This window comes from Oreochromis niloticus, linkage group LG20 (assembly GCF_001858045.2).
Source record: "Oreochromis niloticus isolate F11D_XX linkage group LG20, O_niloticus_UMD_NMBU, whole genome shotgun sequence".
In the NCBI taxonomy this organism is placed as follows: Eukaryota; Metazoa; Chordata; class Actinopteri; order Cichliformes; family Cichlidae; genus Oreochromis; species Oreochromis niloticus.
The window spans coordinates 18219853-18239254 of NC_031984.2; the positions used below are offsets into that span (position 1 = coordinate 18219853).

At 40.9% G+C, this 19402-nt stretch overlaps 3 protein-coding genes across 3 annotated transcripts; 2 read left to right on the plus strand and 1 right to left on the minus strand.

The window, feature by feature from the left end:
* Window positions 1-434: 434 nt before the first annotated feature.
* LOC112843248 (follitropin subunit beta-like) lies at window positions 435-1908 on the plus strand. The gene is made up of 3 exons (XM_025901495.1): window positions 435-461; window positions 931-1099; window positions 1358-1908. Exons 2-3 carry the CDS (start codon window positions 938-940, stop codon window positions 1667-1669), a joined length of 474 nt encoding a protein of 157 aa, XP_025757280.1. The 5' UTR covers window positions 435-461; window positions 931-937; the 3' UTR covers window positions 1670-1908.
* A 233-nt stretch (window positions 1909-2141) lies between these two features.
* Window positions 2142-8305, plus strand: LOC100696012 (mitochondrial glutamate carrier 1). The gene is made up of 10 exons (XM_003448205.5): window positions 2142-2299; window positions 2811-2918; window positions 3312-3437; window positions 3711-3766; window positions 4269-4359; window positions 4449-4567; window positions 4677-4872; window positions 4983-5140; window positions 5245-5320; window positions 5439-8305. The coding sequence occupies exons 2-10, from the start codon at window positions 2896-2898 to the stop codon at window positions 5596-5598; spliced, it is 1005 nt and encodes a 334-aa protein (XP_003448253.1). The 5' UTR covers window positions 2142-2299; window positions 2811-2895; the 3' UTR covers window positions 5599-8305.
* Window positions 7658-19402, minus strand: LOC100693258 (tetraspanin-2). Its single transcript, XM_003448279.5, has 8 exons — window positions 19164-19402; window positions 13219-13321; window positions 11113-11210; window positions 10938-11012; window positions 10775-10858; window positions 10603-10659; window positions 10417-10500; window positions 7658-10331 (listed from the first exon to the last, which is right to left on the minus strand). The coding sequence occupies exons 1-8, from the start codon at window positions 19230-19232 to the stop codon at window positions 10266-10268; spliced, it is 636 nt and encodes a 211-aa protein (XP_003448327.1). The 5' UTR covers window positions 19233-19402; the 3' UTR covers window positions 7658-10265.

Here is a 19402-nt window from a genome sequence, read left to right on the forward strand (position 1 = left end):
AATTCATAAGTAAAATGATCTCCACTGAAAATGTAAAATGAGATTATTTCTGATTTTGTCTCCATTTGATTACTATTTGGAACTTTTATACTTTTCTTTAAGTGTTTTTTTGATTCATAAAGAGAGAGAAATCTGTTTCTATAGTTCCACATTTTATAAATGATTTGTTTGCTCAAACATCATTATCATTAAGTACAATGAATGAGCGTTCAGTCTGCTAAATGAGGAGCTTACAATGTATTTTACTGACACACATTTGACTTCACTTTTAAAAGGAGACTGAGTTTGAGGAATATTCTTTGACTCTTTCATGTCTCATGACCGAAAACGTGTGGAATCAGTCACATGGATCAGTTTTGACCAGCCATACACGTTTGAGGGTCGGGGCTGGAGTTGTATAACTTGTTGTTTGTGGTTTGCACAGATGTTGTGGCAGCATTTTCAACCTGCAGTGATATTATGTAAGTATGACACTCAGTTCGACAAATGGTTGCGCCTGTATTCTTCAGTATGACCTGTAAAAATGAACAATATACTGTTTCTTCGAGACACCGCTCACACAGGAACTCTAAACATTGCTGTCAGCTGACACGTTTATTGGAATAATGATGTATACTAAAGTCTACTGGGGCACTCAGGGTGGATTAAGGTTTCCATAAAAGAGGATGGGCATCCTTTATAGTTTCAGATACTTACAGGGGAACAGGAGAGAACCAAACTCGTCTCATCGTAACAGATTCTGCAATGAACTGACACTTCTGTGGTTTCAAGATATCACTAAGGTTATATGTCACAGTTTGTTTTTTTCTCTTCAGTTTAGGTTTGCATGAAACTGAGCAAACATTGCATTGATAGTGTTCTGATTGCATCTGTTTATTTTGTTTTCTTGCATGTATCTTTAATTGTCCGTACATTCGTATGTGTTTACAGATTCAGCATGCCTCTGTCTGCGCTGAAATCCTTGCTGCTGTGTGCGCTGATGGTTGGTGCCGTGTATACCTGTATGCTGAAGAATTACACTTTATGGATTGAGAAGCAAGACTGCACCCAGTGCGTGGCCATCAACACTACCATCTGCAGTGGCTATTGTTACACCCAGGTGACAACTTCTGCACACAGTTACACTTTTCATGGAAACTCTTCAACATTTGTTATATGATATAAAAGTTAAGCAAACTGTATGATGAACATTATGAGAATATTTGAGACAACAATAAATATGATGAAGGTAATGATGACATATCCAACTAACACATTCTGCTGATTGGTCACGTATTAATTATATAAGAATCTTAATGGCATCTTGTTCTGTTCTCATTGAATATTGTTGTCATCAGCCTTGTTTCCTCATTTCCAGGACACTAATTTGAAGGGACGATTTGGAAGGACTTTCTTGATCCAGCGTAGCTGTGTTCCTCTTTCCTTGGTGTACCAGGCTGCCCATATTCCTGGTTGTCCCAAGGATGTCAACCCACAGCTGTATTATCCCGCAGCCCACTGCTGCAGCTGTAGGCGCTGTGACACACGCACACACCGTTGCGTCCGGACCAGCCGTATCCCTTATGATCAGTGCTTCACGACACTTGACAGTGTGAAGAAACAGAACCAGTCTGCTTTGGAAATCTCACAATATTCCAATACAAGCGGCAGCGCACTTGCAAGGAAATGACTCAGCTATTAATGAAAATGACTACGAGTGTTTCTGTGTGTTGATGTTATTGCAGTACATCTCTGCTCATGTTCTGTTCTCTAGTTTATTATGCATCTGATATTGCAATAAAACAGTCTGTTGGGCATCCAACACAATTGTGATTTTTTTTGCCTTAGCATGCATGACTAATAGTGTGAAATTACAACAAATACATTGAAATAAACAAATAAAAATTTAATTAAATTAAAAAAGTCTAATTTGGTCACTGATTTGCTTAGCTTAGGGGGTTGGGTGGCGATAATTTGGGACGTAAATAAACAGAACATGAACAGATTCAGTACAATACCTAACAATAGCAAGAATGATGGTTCCAGGAAATGGGCAGCAGGAACCATATAGTAATTCACATGTCTGAGAGAAACGGTCATAAATGTTGCATCATGCATCATCTGTTGGTCCCGCCCAGTTTTTAGAGAATCAATTTTTATTGGTTCCCAAGTCAGGTCTAAAGCGCACCTAGCTGTAGCTTGTCTCCTTCCTCTTTCTACTCATTCATTAATTTATTAACCGAAGATGATGACCGGTGGATATGAAGCAGCGTTAAAGTCTTTAACCTTATTTTAAGGCGTGCTGTCCCAGCTCTTTTCGGTAAGCAACCATGACTATTTCGAATACAGCTCCGATGTTTTACCTTATCTTTCACATCTAAATAAATGTAACAACCCGGGAAAAAAGTTGCAGGGCGGGTTTAAAAAAAAAACAAAAAAAGCAACAAAAAAAAAAGTAAAACCTTTGTAAATATGCAGAGCAGATATAGTTAACTTTCTAATTCAGATCACACGTTATTATGAGACGCAGTAGCTGTTTTTGGTTTTAATTTATGATTTTACCCTTTGTATGAGTGTATGTTTGCAATCAGGTCACTTCGAGACAAGGAGCTGGATGCATCTGAAATTACACACTGCAGATGGGTGTATGCTTGCCTTGAAAACTATTTGGATATTAGGATTGTGGTTTGATGTTGGTGGGTAACTGACCCTGATTCTAACTTGGCTGGTAACGCAGTGGGTGGAGAGTCAAATTTATCCTTGTATTTGCAGGGCCGGACTTTCCTCTATATATATAACCTTGAGATTATTTCTGCTCTTGCCTTGCTCAGTGTCTCTCAGGGACTCTCAGCCTGCTCTCCCTCTGTGGCCTCCTTTGTGCTAAAACAACTTCTGCACTCACCAAATTCAGGAACCATGGCCCAGCAACAACAGATAAGGTATGGACCTGTGAACCAGGTTATATGGGATAATAGGAACTAGGCATTTTCTGATTGTTTTTTTTTTCTTCAATCCAATAGTTTTATACTATAAACACAGAATTTGCCACCTGTTGTTTCACTCTTGTGCCGATGTGTAGCACTTCATTACAGTTATATGTGAGTTGTTTGCTTTAATTTGTCAACGAGTTATTTTCTATAGCTTCTACAAACAGATACACCAGTATGGTTCACACACCAAGAAGCATAAAGAGTTGCTTTCATGTTACTTCAGCTTAGTTTGAGCAGGTTTTCTCGCCTCGCCTGTCAACGCCCTTCTTTGTGTAACTGCAGAAATGGTGGGAAAAAGAATGATTGTTATGCCCTTGTCTGTTGCAACTTGCCTTTGTACAGTCTACCAGCCAAACTGATCAATGGAGGGATTGCAGGCATGGTAGGAGTCACCTGTGTGTTCCCAATCGACTTGGCCAAGACCCGCTTGCAGAACCAGCGCAGTGGGCAGCAAATCTACAAGAACATGTAAGAACGGCACCTGCCAAATGAAAACTCACTGATAGATTGAGACAACCCCAGTATTATTTGTATCTTCATAATCCAGTGCTTCTTCTTCTTAAAAAAATGCATGTTAATACATTATTGTTTCTTACTGTGCAAGTTCTTGTTCTTGTTGCTGTGTCATCATTATGTTTCAGTGACACTTAAGCCCTCTTGTGTTGTAATAACACTGTTCTGCTACACTGAATGATAACAACCTTCACTGTGAATCTCATGTTTCTCTTTGTTTCTCATCAGGATGGACTGCCTAGTGAAGACAGTTAAATCTGAAGGGTACTTTGGCATGTACAGAGGTAATACTTGTCCATACTTGAAATTTTTATAAGTAATTGTTTGCCTCAAGGTCCTTAACCTGCTTTTGGAAGAACTGACATTACTTACATTGGCAGATATATAAAGGCAAAGGGATCTATGACATATTTCAATTGCCTGACCTTATTTGAAATTAGTGGAACCAGTACAACCAGACTGGGTAATTTAATAAGACGCACAGATGCTGAGTCAGTGCTTGGATCAAAGCCTGAGTAAATTGGCCCATTAATGGTTTAGTGCAAGGCGGTGAAAAATGCAGTCAGTTGTGTGTCACAGTAGCTTAGTGGCTGGCTGTGTTGTTCTGTTGCTAAACATTTCCGTTTTGCTTTGCACAGTCCTACAGTCAGGATAATTTTTATACTCCTGTTTTCCTGCACTGGAAAATGTGCTGTCAGACTGATGAGTTAATATGTTTCAGCAAGAGTGTCTGCGCTTTTGCTTCATTAAGAGTAAGTTTGTCACAAGTAGCTTTTGTTGTTGCAGGTGCTGCAGTAAATCTAACCCTGGTAACCCCAGAGAAGGCCATCAAACTAGCTGCTAATGATTTCTTTCGCCACATGTTGAGCAAAGATGGGTGAGTAGCACTGAATGAAAAAGATATTAAAATCCAGTGTCATTCTTATTTATTTATTTTTTATCTAATCTATGTGTTTGGGTCCTTAGTGGTAAGTTGACAGTGTTCAAGGAGATGCTGGCGGGATGCTGTGCGGGGATGTGCCAGGTTATTGTCACCACACCCATGGAGATGCTCAAGATCCAGCTGCAGGATGCAGGCAGGATAGGTAAGACCATCTACATCTGCAAATCATTTGCAAAACCCCCCCAAACAAAACTGGTGTTTTGGGGTGTTTTAGCTCTAAAACAAGTACTCAGATTTCCTGTTTCTGCCAGCTGCCCAGCAGAGAGTGATGCCCACTGTTGTAACAACTCTGAAGATGGGTGGGACCAGCGCGGTCCTTAGCCGTTCCTATAACACGATCCCTGGGCCTCAAGCCATGCGAATTTCTGCCATACAGATCACCAGAGAGCTGCTGAGGACCAAGGGTGTTACAGGACTCTACAGGGGTCTTGGGGCCACATTGATGAGGTGAGATGTGATTTGCATATGCATTGCCATATCACATATGATTAATTTGCCAGTTTTAAATCTTTCTGTCTATCAATCCAAACGTGTTTGTTTGTATTTTATCTTTTCAGGGACATCCCATTCTCTGTTGTGTACTTCCCCCTCTTTGCACATGTGCACCAGCTTGGCCAGCATTCATCTGACGACCCATCCGTCCCTTTCTATTGGTCCTTTTTATCTGGCTGCTTGGCTGGATCCATTGCCGCTGTGGCTGTCAGTCCTTGTGATGGTGAGTGACTAATTTGGTACACTAGGAAGTAAAGTGACATTTTAAAGAAAAAATTAGTTTTAATTATATCATTTGCATAATTTATAATTTTATGTCTCATGCAGTGGTCAAAACAAGGCTCCAGTCACTCAGAAAAGGAACTAATGAAGAAACCTACAGTGGCGTGGTGGACTGTATCAGGTAAACATAACTTGAATCAGAGCTTTGGATTCTCAGCAACACCAACAAACATTTTGATTGGCTTGGCCTCGATAGCATAAATCAAAGACTAATTCTGGGCTTGTCTTGTTAATTGCAGGAAGATCCTGAGAAAAGAGGGTCCTGGAGCTTTCCTCAAGGGAGCTACTTGCCGGGCCCTTGTCATAGCCCCACTCTTTGGCATTGCACAGGTTGTGTACTTTGTGGGTGTTGGAGAGTTCCTGCTGGGGTACACACCCTACAACATCTGCTCTGCATAAAAAAAAGCTGTTTCCAGCCTTTGCTGGTTTATTAAATTACAGCAGCTATGCCCTGAGCGTAGCAATGGATCCAGCTCTTTGTGTACCTTCTTTATTGTTGGAGGTTTTGAGTAAAATGCTAAATGGATCATAGATATGCCATTCATTTTAAAATGGTCTAAAATATGCCTTTAGCATGAATATCTCTTTTTTTAAGAGACTGAGGTTGAAGTTTACCAGTCTATGTGCTTCAGTGGATCTTTCTGGGGATAAAGAGAGCTTTCCTCACTTTTGCCCAGAGCTCCGCTTCGGTGGCACCGGACTATTCACTGCTTTCTTAGCTTTACTCAATCACCTGCGTTTCATTGAACCCTAATCTGGTTTTCCATCTAACTGCCCTATCTTGGCAACTATGAGGTGATGGTATTTAATGTTATAAAGAGACACAACTGTGCCAATTAGCATAAAACAATAGTGGTAGAACATTTTGACTTCAATTCCGTCCTGTTTTAAGAGGATGATTTAAGAGGATGGTTTAGAAAAGATCATTCTCACACCACCTCCACTACTTTGTGATTGATCTAAAGTTAATTTTTGTTTTGAGCGTGCACTGTGAATCTCTTCTATGGCAGCCTACACAACTGTGTATTTTTTGTTTGTGTTTTTTAACTCTGCAAATAAAGCCCAACAAGGCCACCTGCAGCTGACTTTAGAGAACCACATTTTTGTGGTAAAGGAAATGTTGTTTAATGGTAAAGACTTTATTGATGGATTCATCGGGCATTTGGGACCAAACTTCTGGAAGAAAAAAGGTGCTACATGACCTACATGTAGCCATGTTCTCTTAGTCTGTTGTGGTTGTCTGTCTGATTTCTAGCTGTCAGAGATGCAGGAGCACACACACAAAAATGGTCATGTTAGGCATTCAGTGGCAGTAAACAGTGTAATGATAGATTGCACTCTCTGTCTGCTCGGCCTTTTCATGGGTTAAAGTAATTTAAGCTATTTTACCAATGTAAATATGCAGGGGGGTTTTTTCTTCAATTTTCTCAAACTGTGCAAAAATGAGAACAGTTTTTAATTTGAACGTTTTTGAGCCACATGAGAAAACAATTTTGTGTTCATTTTAGAATCATACATGTAAATACATATGTCTTAATGCTGAATAAATGTCTGTAAATGCAGCGTTTATTTCTGTTGTTTGTGTTGAGTGTGTGTGGCTTGAAGTATTGAATTTTATAGTTTATAATCACTCGCTGATTAGGGCTATGGGAAACAGGCAGCAAATTAACTTTTAATGTAAGCCTCGAAAGGTGTTACCCTACTCCTTTACACATGCACCACAAGCGTGGTTCAGATTTTGGCAGTAAAAGTGCTCGTACTGCAGTGTTGAGGTAATTTCACCCCGGGCAGTCCTGGAGCCTCAGCTGGATTGCACACATAACTATACCCTTAACTTAATATCCAGCTGTCCTTTAAGATCAAGTGCAGAAATGTGAACCTCTGACATGAAACTCATGCAACTAAATCTGGAAACCTATTTAATCATTGGAGATATCACTGCTTTTCCTGGGGATCTAAATCGTGCTACGTTTAGAAACTACTAAATTTTTTGCATTTTATTTTCTAAAGGAGCTTTGCTATAGTCAGCACTGCACATTATCATTACACGACATTTTCTCATGATGTGAAATAAAAATATCGCTACATCTAGAGTGCATCCAGCAAAATGCTGCAGATGGATTTCATTAATGAAAATTGCTAGAAGTGTGCCGTGAGTGTGTCACTGACACCCTGCGTGAACTTGTGGACCAATCCCAAGATATTGAACAACAGTCTCACACACTTTAAAGCTATCTGGCAAAATTTAAAGTGTATGTGCAAAAAGAAACTTCAATGCTTTTAGAGTTTATATAATTTCATATAAACTTCTATCTGCTTTAATCATCCACATACAATTGTAAATCTACAACCACTGAACCCTTTTTAAAAGGAAATTATCAATAAAGACCAGCATGTCCTCCCTGTGTGAACTTGCCTGTGATGTAATAATGGAAGGATGGACACGTGAAGCTCTACAAAACCTTCAAAAAGCTTTATTAAACTTCAAACACCTATATTCCTGAGAGGCCTGGAATGGTATTAAAATAAATTAACACACAATCATCTATGAAAGGCTTGACTGTGTACACAGTTTTTTTTGAGGTGCACAGTGTGTTACATCTCCAGATTAGCTCAAACAAATATAAATGAGGAAGACAGCAACAGATTGGTGGCTTTAGTAGCAGTAAACTGTGCCTCTGAAGTGACAGTCTGGTGATAGTCCTGTGTTACCTCAGTCTTCAGAGTAAACACTGCCTACTGGCATCCCGAAGTGGTTATCAAGTCTCACTCGTTTTCATCGCTTGTGCCACATTACAATGCAATGGAAAAAAAACAAAACAAAACAAAGAATAGTAATATTGACCAGCACTTATGTCTAACGCAGCGATTGTTGGAACTTAATCAGCATTAAAATGATTGTTTTGAGTCCTCATTACAGAATTCCTTGGTACCAAAAGCCTTTAGAAATATTTGGCAGGAAAGCCGTTGCTCGCACCACGTCAGCTTCCTTGGCTGAGCTCGAGTTGAACGCAACACTTTGAAACACACCATAAAACGGCGAGTCGAGCCCCGTGTGCTACTCGTCGAATACGTTTGACAGCTAGCTGCAGTCCAAGTCTACCAACGTGCACGCTTTTGCTACATTTATTCACTACCTTCAGCTCACCGTCTAGCTTAAAGAAAGGCACATCAATAAGACGCTGTTTGAGCTGTGTGGATTTGCTTTGACCTTTACAAACACTCTCGCCACTATTACACTGTACAGCTACTGCCAACATCTGTCTAAACACAGCATGTTAAATAGTAACTATCACATTTACCACAAATGATGTACAATAGAAAAAGAAACCTATTTACATCCTACTGTCCTGCCTTATGGAAAAAGTCCTATAGAATAAACAATGGCCTGATTGAACCTGGATAGGTGGAAACAATTCCAGGTTGAGTCGTCTATCATTCCCTCCTAGACGCTGAGGTTAATGAACTATACAGACTATTCTACTGCTTCTTTTTGAGGGTGGTGTAATTTTAAGGCACAGAGAGAAAACTGATGCAAGTGGGAAGACATCAGGGGCCTGGCTTAGATGAGCACATTTCACCACCACCAGTGCCTATTCTCAGCTGACTGGATAGTCCATGTTTAGCCAGTAAACATGACCGCTGGATCTGGGTCTTCTATACAGTGTCTGATGGGACGCTTTATTACATAACAGATTATTTTCATTGGGCCACACAAGCTGCTCTTAAATGAATTTAATATATATTCTTTTGGATTTTCTGAAAGCACATTTGTGTAACTCTTAAGGTAGCCTTCATGCTCATTTCTGCTCAATAGAGGAATTTGGAGGAGTTTGGTAATCTGCCAAACTCATCAGCACACACCAGCTTGGGAATGTAGTACTTAAAGTAGACAACATACTATGCTCGTATATGTACATTATGATGCAAAGTAATCTAGTTCTGCAAAGATATGAGAACAGAGTTTTGAGAAACACACTCACTTTCTTTCCAAGAGCCAGATGACAGGATGAATGCTGCTCTCATATTTGTTAAATAGAAGTTACATCCACAACTTAATTGTCTGAGAGTAAATACTGAACACATGGAAAAAAACCTGAATCCTTCCAAAGGGAACAAAAAAAGTCTGAACACATTTTTTATCTTTCTTTCTTCTACGAGACAACATGATTATTCTCTTCATTCTACGCTAAGCTAACTGGCCACTGGCTATAATGTATGTTTATTGTATGGACAAGAGAGTGGCCTCAATCTGTTCACTTAACTCTAAAAATAAATCCAATAAGTGGATCCCCCTAAATGTTTACTAGTTCTTTAATAAGATCATTGGATTTTGGTCATTTAGTGTAACCTGTGTGGTCTGAGTGGTTCACGGAGTGTCGGCTCACACTGTGATGGGGCATCCCAATGGATGCCTGCTGGATCGAAATACAGCATGCATGAGTAACGCTCCACACCGATTCAACCAATCAAAACGGTCTCTGATGCAGAAATCTTTTTTAAGATCGTGGGCTCACGTAGCACAACATAGCTGTATTTGCGTGTCTGTGTGTGCACGTCTCTGCGCGTGTGTTTCTGTGCGCACAGATAAGCAAACTCAGCAGCTTTCACCTCAGATTGCTTTCTCAGGCTTAAGTTTCCCACAGCCCAGGGGTCAGTGTCAAGGCTGTGTGAAAAAGCTTTGACACTGCTGTGATAGTATGTGGGTTCAAAATTTGTGGTGGCCCAAAACGGCCATTAGGAAAAGCTATTTGACAGGTTGTCTGCTCAGCAATAGAATTTGTACTGTTCCCAGTTGATATGTGAAAGTCTTCCCAGAATGCTGTGAAAGGTAGACTGTGGTACTTTCCTTAGGACTGGAAATAAATAAGTGACAAAACATACCAAAAGATCATTGCACAAGGGAGGGGATGAGCACTGTAGTGGAAAGGAATTTTTTCGAACATGTTCTACTTCCTGGCTCCCTAGGTGGTTGACAGACAGGAGATGACATTTAATACAAATTGCTGTACAGTCTTTACAGGCTGGATACAGAAGCAGGTCAGAGCAGAGGCCAAGGATCCATCTTAGATGACCTCCCTGCTGTTGCGAATGGCACAGCAGAGCACCATACTGAAAATCATCCCAATGATCTGTAGAGCAGAAAACAGAAATCATCTTATTATCAGTCGTCACGTACGTATGTGCATTTCTGACTTTTCTCTTCTCCCTGCTCACCATGACACCAGCAATTCCTATGCCCACGTATCCGACGATGAAGAGTTTACTGTTGAAGAAGTCTTTGATGCCTGTCTCACAGTTCTGCAGAGGAGATGTTTTGTAAGGCACCAGACTCATTCATTGGATATCAAAGCAGCCGAATTTAATTTCTGCTGATTGTACAGAGCTGCTCAAAGGTCTTACCTTGGTATCTTTTTCAGCATCAGGGCATTGGTTTTCTATAGTTCCACAACAGTTCAGCTTAAAATGGGGAGAAAAAATATGAGAAGACAAGGCATGGTATAGGGAGCATTAAAAAAAGCAATGATTCTTTATATACATAGTTTATCATAATTGTTTTTTTTTCTATATGTACCACTTTCTGGTAAGAGAGGATCAAAGTGCCGTTGCTGTTTTCATTGTAGGTTTTTGCATAGAAGTTCTGGACATCCTGAATTATCTGTGTAAGACAAGAAAAGTGAATTTGGACCATTCGTACTGCTTGCAGTATTCAAACACAGTGAAAAAAATTAATGTACCCTGTCTTTGTTTAAGAATCCAAACACTCCTGCTGCCACCTCAGACCCAAAGATGATCAGCAGACAGGCAAAGAACTGGAAAAAGGGATGAAGCTTTTACTACTCGGAAGTATAAAATGCCAAAAGTGCATTTCAGTTGGAGTTTTGCTTATGATTTGTGTGCATTTTTACTCACTGAACCCAGCAGGCACTGTGATTCTCTAACGGCTCCACAGCAGCCAAAGAAACCGACCAGCATCACCAGACCGCCAGCACCAATAAGTATGTACACACCTGGAGGGACACAAAAGGTTCTTGTTAATATGCATTAATAGGAATGGTATACAAAAAGTTTCTTGTGCTTATGTTAACATGCTCAGCTTTTTCCCCACATCTTGTTCTTATGGTGATTAGGTTAGGTTACAGAGTCACCAAAAGGGGGCAGCATAGGACTAGGATTGTAATCTGAGTTAGTCGGTAGCTAGTGCCAAGGAAAACAAACAGAGGCATTATCATTTCTGATTGTACTGTTTGCTATGTAAATTGGTGCTTGGCCACATCACTTTTCAAGAGTAGCCCTTCTTGTTGTGCCCTTTAATGGCGTCCTCAGTAAATACCCTTAATAGCAAAAGCCTGACTTAGAGGGAGGTCTAAGTGGATGCTTCATGTCATGCCCCTTGGCGAACCATTTAGTGTCTCATTAGGAAACATACAGTGTATCATGGGCTGGTCTGCAGGGAGGAACTCAACAGATCCGCTCCATGTAATCTCATGCAAGTGGGGTCCGTTGTGAGGCAACAGCTCCACAGAGGGTGGTTTAAGGGAGGGCGCATCAGCTCTCATGTTATATGGGGTCAGGTCAGAGTGAGACAGAGAGGTCTGGTTTCTCAAAGTAAGTGCAATACAGTAACCATGCAGGTTTTTCTTTAGTTGCCTGTAAAGAGTTTAGTTGACAGCAGGAGGTGTTAAATGTGCTGTCAATTAAGGATGGCTAATTAGCTTTTAACTTCTTCCATCTGGTGACAAGTGATGTTGCTGCTCGCACTGTGCCACAAGCTAAACAAAACAGTTTCTCTCTTTGGAAAATAAATAAATAAATAACTAAAATACTGGAAATCAGATTTTCCTTTTTCCCTTCGTGTCCCACGTTATTCTATCTTCCATCTTAAAAATAATTTTCAACTAAAAAGAAATGGTCTTGTGTGGGTTTGATGCTATGGAAACAAGCCTTAGCAACTGTTGAGGGTGCTCAGCTGTGCCTGTGGGTACAGCGCTCTCGCTGTCAAACCCATGTGTAGCACTAGACGCTCAGAGGATCCGACAGGGGCCACCCATTCAGTTAAATCAAATGGACGTCTGACTCCAGTTCACAGGCACTCTCACAGAAGTGTTGAAATGCCTTAACAGTGTTATAGGATTCTGTAAGCAAATATTTCTCCCAGAGGTAGTCTACCATTACACCATGTTATCCTCCTAAGCAGTTTAGCTGGACTGGGAGAGGAAAACAAAATAGGAGTCAAGAGTAGAAGCATCTATTTTCCTAAAAAGAAACCGCCAATATCTTAAGTATGACACAAACTATGCATTCAGGACATGAAAACCCTTGTAAATCCACTCCTCTCCTCCCCTTCAACATTCAGCACTTTATTATTATGCTATGTCCAAGTTTTGCTTCAAAAGTTTGCCATTTGCATGATGTAACTCTCTTTAATTGTCCTTATATTCCTCCCCTCCTTCTCTTTCTTTCCATCTGGGCAGATTGACCGATTAAAAGGTGGTGCACACCCGTGCGAGTCCACTAATGTATTCACACTCTGTACCGCAGTCACTTCCTGTTATTCCCACTCATCACCAGCATGAAAGTTTGCGAAATTAAAAAGTGTGAGAGAACATTTGATGCCGTAATAAGTTAATGCACATTTATCAAACAAGGGCACTCAATTGGCAAAGTTCCTGCCTTATTTCTCCATTTCTATTCCTAATATTCAGCTTAATTGTTAACAGAAACAGCAGACCTTCCCTTGACCCATTTAAAGTGATTTCCCAGCTGCATTTCTTTAAAACCCAAACCCAAACCGGACTTTACTAGAAAAACAACTCCCAGTGGTGACGAAAACACGATTTATCACATTCAGTTGACAACAAGCATTTTACAGAGCTTTTACCAAAACCTGTGGTGAATTAACCCACACATGTGTTGAATCAACAGCATTGTGCTGGATGTGATTCAGCGTATTGTTACACATTTATAACGTGCCAGACTTGGCTGTAAAGATGAGCGAAGGTGCGCTGTGGTACTCACCAATGAAGAAGGTATCTGGTGCCTTATCGCCGCTGAGCAGAGAAACAGTTTCTGGGTCGAAACGTAGCCACAGTCCCACTGCCAGAACGAAGGAGCCCATCAGCTGGATGGAGAAAGAACGACAGGAGACATACACTATATATAAATAAATGATAAAAATAGCTGAGAAATGATGTGCTGCTTTAATAGTAACCAAACCCTCAAAAATACCATGCATTTAATGCACTGAGTTAAGACGTGCATAAAATTGCAGTATATTTGCAAAAATAAACAGACTCTTGGATAGATTTTACACTGAACTATGTTTTTCATACAAATACTATCTTTGCTCTTGATCAAGTGTCACTGTTTTAAGCAAGGATCACAAAAGCACTGCTTTTTCCAAGCACTTTTTTTTTTTCCATTTCAAACCGGCTTTCTCCTTCCTTCTCCTGGTGTTCCTGAAAAACACAACAATCCCTTCACCCTCTTTATAAATTCAGTTTAAAGAAGTAGACAGGCTAACGTGTCACATTTTTGTGTCAAAACAGCACATCTGAATATCTGTCCACATTAAGGGCGGATCATCTGAGCATTTTAGTCCGTCGGAGCAGAGCAAATCCATCTTACGTAACACGGAAACACCCTTTAACGACCACTGGCTTCCCAGTGGGGAGAAAATGACCAGCTTGGCTGTGTGCAGCACTGTGGCACCTTGAGCTTAAACAGGCTCTCCTGTTTGTTTGGAAATGTGGTTACATGTCGCTCATATTTTCCTTCATCTAAACCTCTGTTACTATGTATTAAACAAAATCATACTCAAGCCTCTTACTTTAAGGGAGCGTTATACAGCAAGAAAGTGTTCTATAAGTGGTGTAAAGACCTTGAACTGTATGTATTTTTTCCCTTTTTACAGAGATGTGAGATGAGTAGCAGGGGTCACTGTGGATGCTCCACTTACAGATCAATATAGAGAGGTTTTAATGATCACTCAGCCCCCTGAGGCCCCCTGAGGATAATCCAGTCTAAAAACCTTCATGTTGAGCTTCAAAACAACAGTACCGATACGTGTGTGTGTGTGTTTGTGTGCACAGAGAAATAAAATGACTTGTCTAAATTGTGAGTATTTAGGAGTCACATGGTTTCTTGGCATCCTAGTTCTAGAATTTAGGTAGACCAATGTTTGTGTGTCTGTTTATGTGTCCTCAAGCTCTGTTAGGTGAATTTATTTGGAGAAAGAAGCTCTGCTGCCAAATTCAGACAAAAACAAACTGTTCCATCTTAATGCTGCTTTTGGACCTTTTGTTTACTTTCCTCTTTCTTTTTCCCACTACTGAAACATTTTTTTTTATTTCTTTGCTTTGTATATCTAATCTTTCCCCTTATTCTGCTGACTCCTATCCCTCTTTCTTTCCACTTTATTTCCACAGGTAGTATTTTACAGTGTTGGTTTAAAGTGAAGCCAGCAGCTCAGCTGTAAAGCATCGGAATGGGACAGGTGCTGGGAAGCCGGTTTCCTCCCGAATCGAGGATTTAGTGTGATGCGTGGTGATGTATGGGACAGCTGAGCTCTTGGGGTTTCAGGATTAGCAGGTCCAAAGTGATAAAGCACAGCGAGGCAAAGGCTGTAGATCTGCAGACTTACTGAACCAGCCTGGATTAGCGTGGAGAGGGGCTCTGGATCTATTTAACGGTGGTATTTGTCGGAACACCTGGTGCGATGGTGTTGGTGCAAAATGTGAAGCAGTTACTGCTTCCTACTGAATTTTGTGGATATGCACACAGTGTTGTTGGAAGAGCAAGGCCATCCCAGGCTGCTGTAGATTGTGCTGCGGCTGTTTTGAAGAGCAGGTGGTTGGTTTTGAGGTTGAAAGAGGTTTGTGCTCATTACTGCTGTGATTGCATTTAAAAGCTTTTTTCAAAATCACATTTCAAAACACTGCAGTCAGTAGCTGCCACGCTAAATGCATTCCCATCATGAGCCGGACTATCCCAAAGGTCCCATTAATACCCTCTCTGCTTTCATATCCCCCTGGTTTACCCCCCCCAACTCCCCTGCCACACCCCTCCCTTTTTTTCTGCTACCGCCCCCTGACTTATCCCCATGTAGCCCCCCTCCTTTAACCCCACCTCATCGCAGCCTCGCCCTCCCAATCTCACCAAAGGACAAAGACCCACTGTCTCCCTGTGACTATATGCATTAGTGCACAACAGGATGGAAACTGACAGACACAATGAAAGCGAGACTGGAATAGGGATGGGAGAGAGAAAAGGAGGGAGTAAGTCATTAGAAGACTTTTATTTCTCCTCTGCTTGCATGCACAGACTACGGACACATTTTGTTCAGAGGCAAATATTAAAATCTCTCCAGTGTGTTCTGTATAGCCAAAGTCTCAAAAACACAGATCTGAATAAAAAAACACCAGTTTTTCCCTGTGTCTCCCCTTCAGTACCAATGCCTTTTATGTCTGGATATTTGCAGGAACGGATGGAAATCTTAGTATTGGAGCTTTATTGAGGTCCTTTTACAGTTTAAGGCCTGCTTTTTTAAAGTGCTGTTACATAGAGTTTTTGTGAGGGGAATTTCCATGAAAACAGGGGCTGAGCTGACACAGGGCTGTGGTCTTGGTCAGAGACAGTCTGTGGCATTATCCACTTTCTAGTTCAGACAAAAAAAAGAGCTTTACTGTATATTAAACCAAAAATAGTATATAAAAGTAACAAGAAAAATCCCTTTCAAATAATTCAAATCCAGCAGTAATTGGTTAAGCTTTTTTAAAAATAGTCTTTTGTCTAGTATATGTTTAGGAAAAAACAGAAGCAAGGGCACATTAAAAATGATGGGCAGCAGCAAAGTGTAAATAGGAGCGACATAATTATGGGTGGAGTAACTGCTATTGTACTCAGCCACAGGCGGGACTGGTGAAGTGCCCTGAAACACATCTACAAAAAGTGTTTTTTTAGGCTTTTTACCAGAAATCTTCAAAACAATGTCTTCTAAATTTATTCAGACAGTGGTCAAAGTATGAGTAACCTGCTCCAGCTGATGTGGCAGAAGTAAAGCAAACAAAAAATGTCAAATAACATCATGCCATACAAGAATTATGTAAGCTGGACTGTGATGCTAGAGCCAGTGGAGTATGACATTTACAAGGGAATTAATTGCTCAACGTGTCAACATGGCATACTAGTTTTTCTTGATCCCGTGTCCTTTAGGTTCATAAGCCACTTACTTTCCATCCACCCATCTATCCATCCATCCATCCAGCCATCCATCCATTTTCTTAATTATCCCAGCTGACATTTGAATGTTTACTAAAGTGAGCTCCCTTTAGCTTACTGTTATCCTTCAGATGGTTCCTGTTCTGCTGCATGCGTGTTAAAAGTCCTAGATACTACATATAAAAATGACCCCAGTGCTCTGTTTTGTTTTTGTTTGTCTTTTAGTTGGTTGGTTTGGTTGCATTAAATAATGTATAAACATTCAGGTAGGGGATTTTCCAGTTCTGTTTCAGTTCTCTTTGTACTGTTACATCTTGACTTTATGAGTCTTGTGGCTTTCATTTTCTTTGGATAAGGTCATTTCATTTCTATGAAAAACTTGGTACTCTCCCTAGGAGGCTCTTTCATTTTCAATTAGAAAGAAAGTACGTCTTCCTTTCTAATTTATTATGGGAAAAATATGTTTTTGTGTTAAATTATACCATGGTTTACAGAATGCAGATTAAAATATTTGATATGTTTGATACATGAAAAAGCAGCTGGCGCATACTTAGATCCTACTCTATTTAGAAATTGCATCAGATGCTCCTTAGATGTAAAAAAGGAGAACAAAACTTTCCCTCCATGTGATACCCAGTGTTACTAGCTCATTAACTGACTCATAAGTAAAAACGTTGCTTGCTGTTTGACTCTGTGCATCAGATAAATGGTATCATTTGTAACAAATTGAGCAACTGTGGAAGAAAAAATTACAAGCACATGTGTGACCTTTTTAAGATGATAATCTCTGCACAAGAACAAGGACATTATTTTCTGTTGGACTGATAACTGGTAAACTAAAGTTGCCTAGTGCACCTTTTGTGCATAACACTCTGAGACAGTGTTTGCCTTGTAGCCTTCTGTTTACCTTGCTGGCTTAATTTTTTACTAAATAGGGCAAAGAACACAGAGCAGACAAGGCAGCAAGGTATTGATGGTCTGTATACAGAAGAAATATGGTGAAATATACACAATAGATTGGCCTGTGTTTAATCAGTGGCCTTTTCTTTAACAGGGTTCTGCGGGAATCTCATCTCACCAGAATGGTGAGAGTTGGAGTGTGTGTGTCTGTGTGTGTTTCATGTGTATAACTACAGTAATATCACTCTTTATATACTTGAGGTAAAAAAACGATTTATTTTCTGTTTAACGGTCTACAGTCAGAGTATTAGTGTTCAACCGTCAACTGGGGCTCACGAGGGGATTTCAAAGAAATCCTATTTGCTTTCATCATTCACTTCTCTTCATCACTCACTCCATAAACAACAGAGAGGACTGTGGCCCAGCGGGAATTGGCGTGCAATGATTATGAGTGGTGGGTAATCAAGCAGACTAAAAACTGCAAATGAAGAATAGTTTCTGGTTTTTTTTCTTTTTTTCTCATTTGTAACACAAGCAGTCGGCATTCATCCACAGAGCACTCCAACACGCTCATACTGATCTGTTTTCTGTCTTTATCTGGGTCAAATTCAAGCCAACTGTCCCTCTTACACCATGTGAGCACGCACACACTATCCCTCTCAATCTCCCAATGACCCTTTTCTCTTCTATCACATTCACTGTCTGCCTCACTGTACATCCTCCATCTCTAAATCTTTAACTCTTGCCTATCAGACAGCTAACTCTTTCTCACTCTGTCACATCTCTCATTTTTACCCCTCGGCATGCAAGTGTCCACTTGCAGGTTCCATCAAGCCAGGGATAGTGGAGTTTGCCAATGGTGGGACCAGTCAATTGTAGGACAAGTGGAACTCATGCAAGCTTTGCTGCTTAGCCGGGCAGGAGCAGCAGCCTGAAATTATGCCATTGTCCTGGTGTCACAATAGATCCTTTCACAGGGCGCTCAGCGCCTGATCCACTCCACAGATGCTTGTTGGAAAAGTCTCTTTCACACGCGCAAAGATACACACACACAAAGAAACTTGTCCATGAGTGGTGAGTGTGAACAGCGGCATAAATAAAGGCAAAGTGCAGCCCAACACTCACGGTCACACACAAAGAATACCCACGGGGGGAGACCAGTGTTTTCTCGACTTGATCTTGTGCTTGTTTACCGCTGTAAGGAATGAATGGACAAAATTGTGAGGTTTGTTCGCATGTGGAAAGCGTGTGCACAAGACAAAATAACACACCGACGTATACCCATCATTGACAGCCACCTGACTGTCTGGAGTAACATGAGTTTATCTCTGAGTGCTGCTTTTAAAGAAAACAGAAGTGGGAGTAGAGCTTTTCTTGATTACAAGTCAGTTGACAGTTTGTGTTAATGAGGCAATTCAGCACATAGCGCAAAGAGCTCAGCTTGTTTTCCACGCTGCTGTGTGTCTCAATCTCTGTCCCTCTCTGCCTTTTCATTCAGTCTTCCTTTCAAAAACACGCTTCCCCGGGAAGAAGAAGGGGGGCGGGTTTTTCCTCTGTGGAAAATCTGATTTGAGACCGGAGAGCCAAAACTAAAAAACCTCTAGCTGTCACCCTTTCAGCGCCACGCAGAATAGCCTAAACCTACGCTGGAAAGCAACTAAATAAAGCGCATATTCGTGGGTGAAAACTGCAAAGCGCCTTTGCATCGCCGCTAAAACACCACGTGGACGCGAAAGTCTGCCGCGCGGCGTGAGAGTTGGTATTCCGCACTGCTGCACTTGCTCGTCGTTTATTTACGCGCAACTTGCATCTCATCAGCACCAGAACCGAAAACATCCACTTACCCAGAATATGAAGTTGAACACGAACAGCAGGTATTTCACGCATTTCATTCCTCCCTCCACCTTCCCCATTGCGGCTGAATGACAGTTTTCTGTTTATCTCCGTAAAATACTCAGATGGTTACCGTGACTCTGAACAAAGAGGAAACAGCGGTTTAGCTCACAGCGACAGCACTTCAGCATCAAGAGACGCTGTCACGGTAGCCTTTCTCTCTCTCTCTCTCTCTCTCTCTCTACCACAC

Coding starts and splice junctions, on each gene's coding strand:
- LOC100693258 (XM_003448279.5), bottom strand. CDS start 19,232: ATGGGGAAGGTGGAGGGAGGAATGAAATGCGTGAAATACCTGCTGTTC. Junction 10,501..10,602: donor ATGCTGAAAAAGATACCAAG/GTAAGACCTTTG, acceptor TCTCCTCTGCAG/AACTGTGAGACAGGCATCAA. Junction 10,332..10,416: donor TAGGAATTGCTGGTGTCATG/GTGAGCAGGGAG, acceptor TCTGCTCTACAG/ATCATTGGGATGATTTTCAG.
- LOC112843248 (XM_025901495.1), top strand. CDS start 938: ATGCCTCTGTCTGCGCTGAAATCCTTGCTGCTGTGTGCGCTGATGGTT. Junction 1,100..1,357: donor GTGGCTATTGTTACACCCAG/GTGACAACTTCT, acceptor CCTCATTTCCAG/GACACTAATTTGAAGGGACG.
- LOC100696012 (XM_003448205.5), top strand. CDS start 2,896: ATGGCCCAGCAACAACAGATAAG. Junction 4,568..4,676: donor GCAGGATGCAGGCAGGATAG/GTAAGACCATCT, acceptor TGTTTCTGCCAG/CTGCCCAGCAGAGAGTGATG. Junction 4,873..4,982: donor CTTGGGGCCACATTGATGAG/GTGAGATGTGAT, acceptor TTATCTTTTCAG/GGACATCCCATTCTCTGTTG.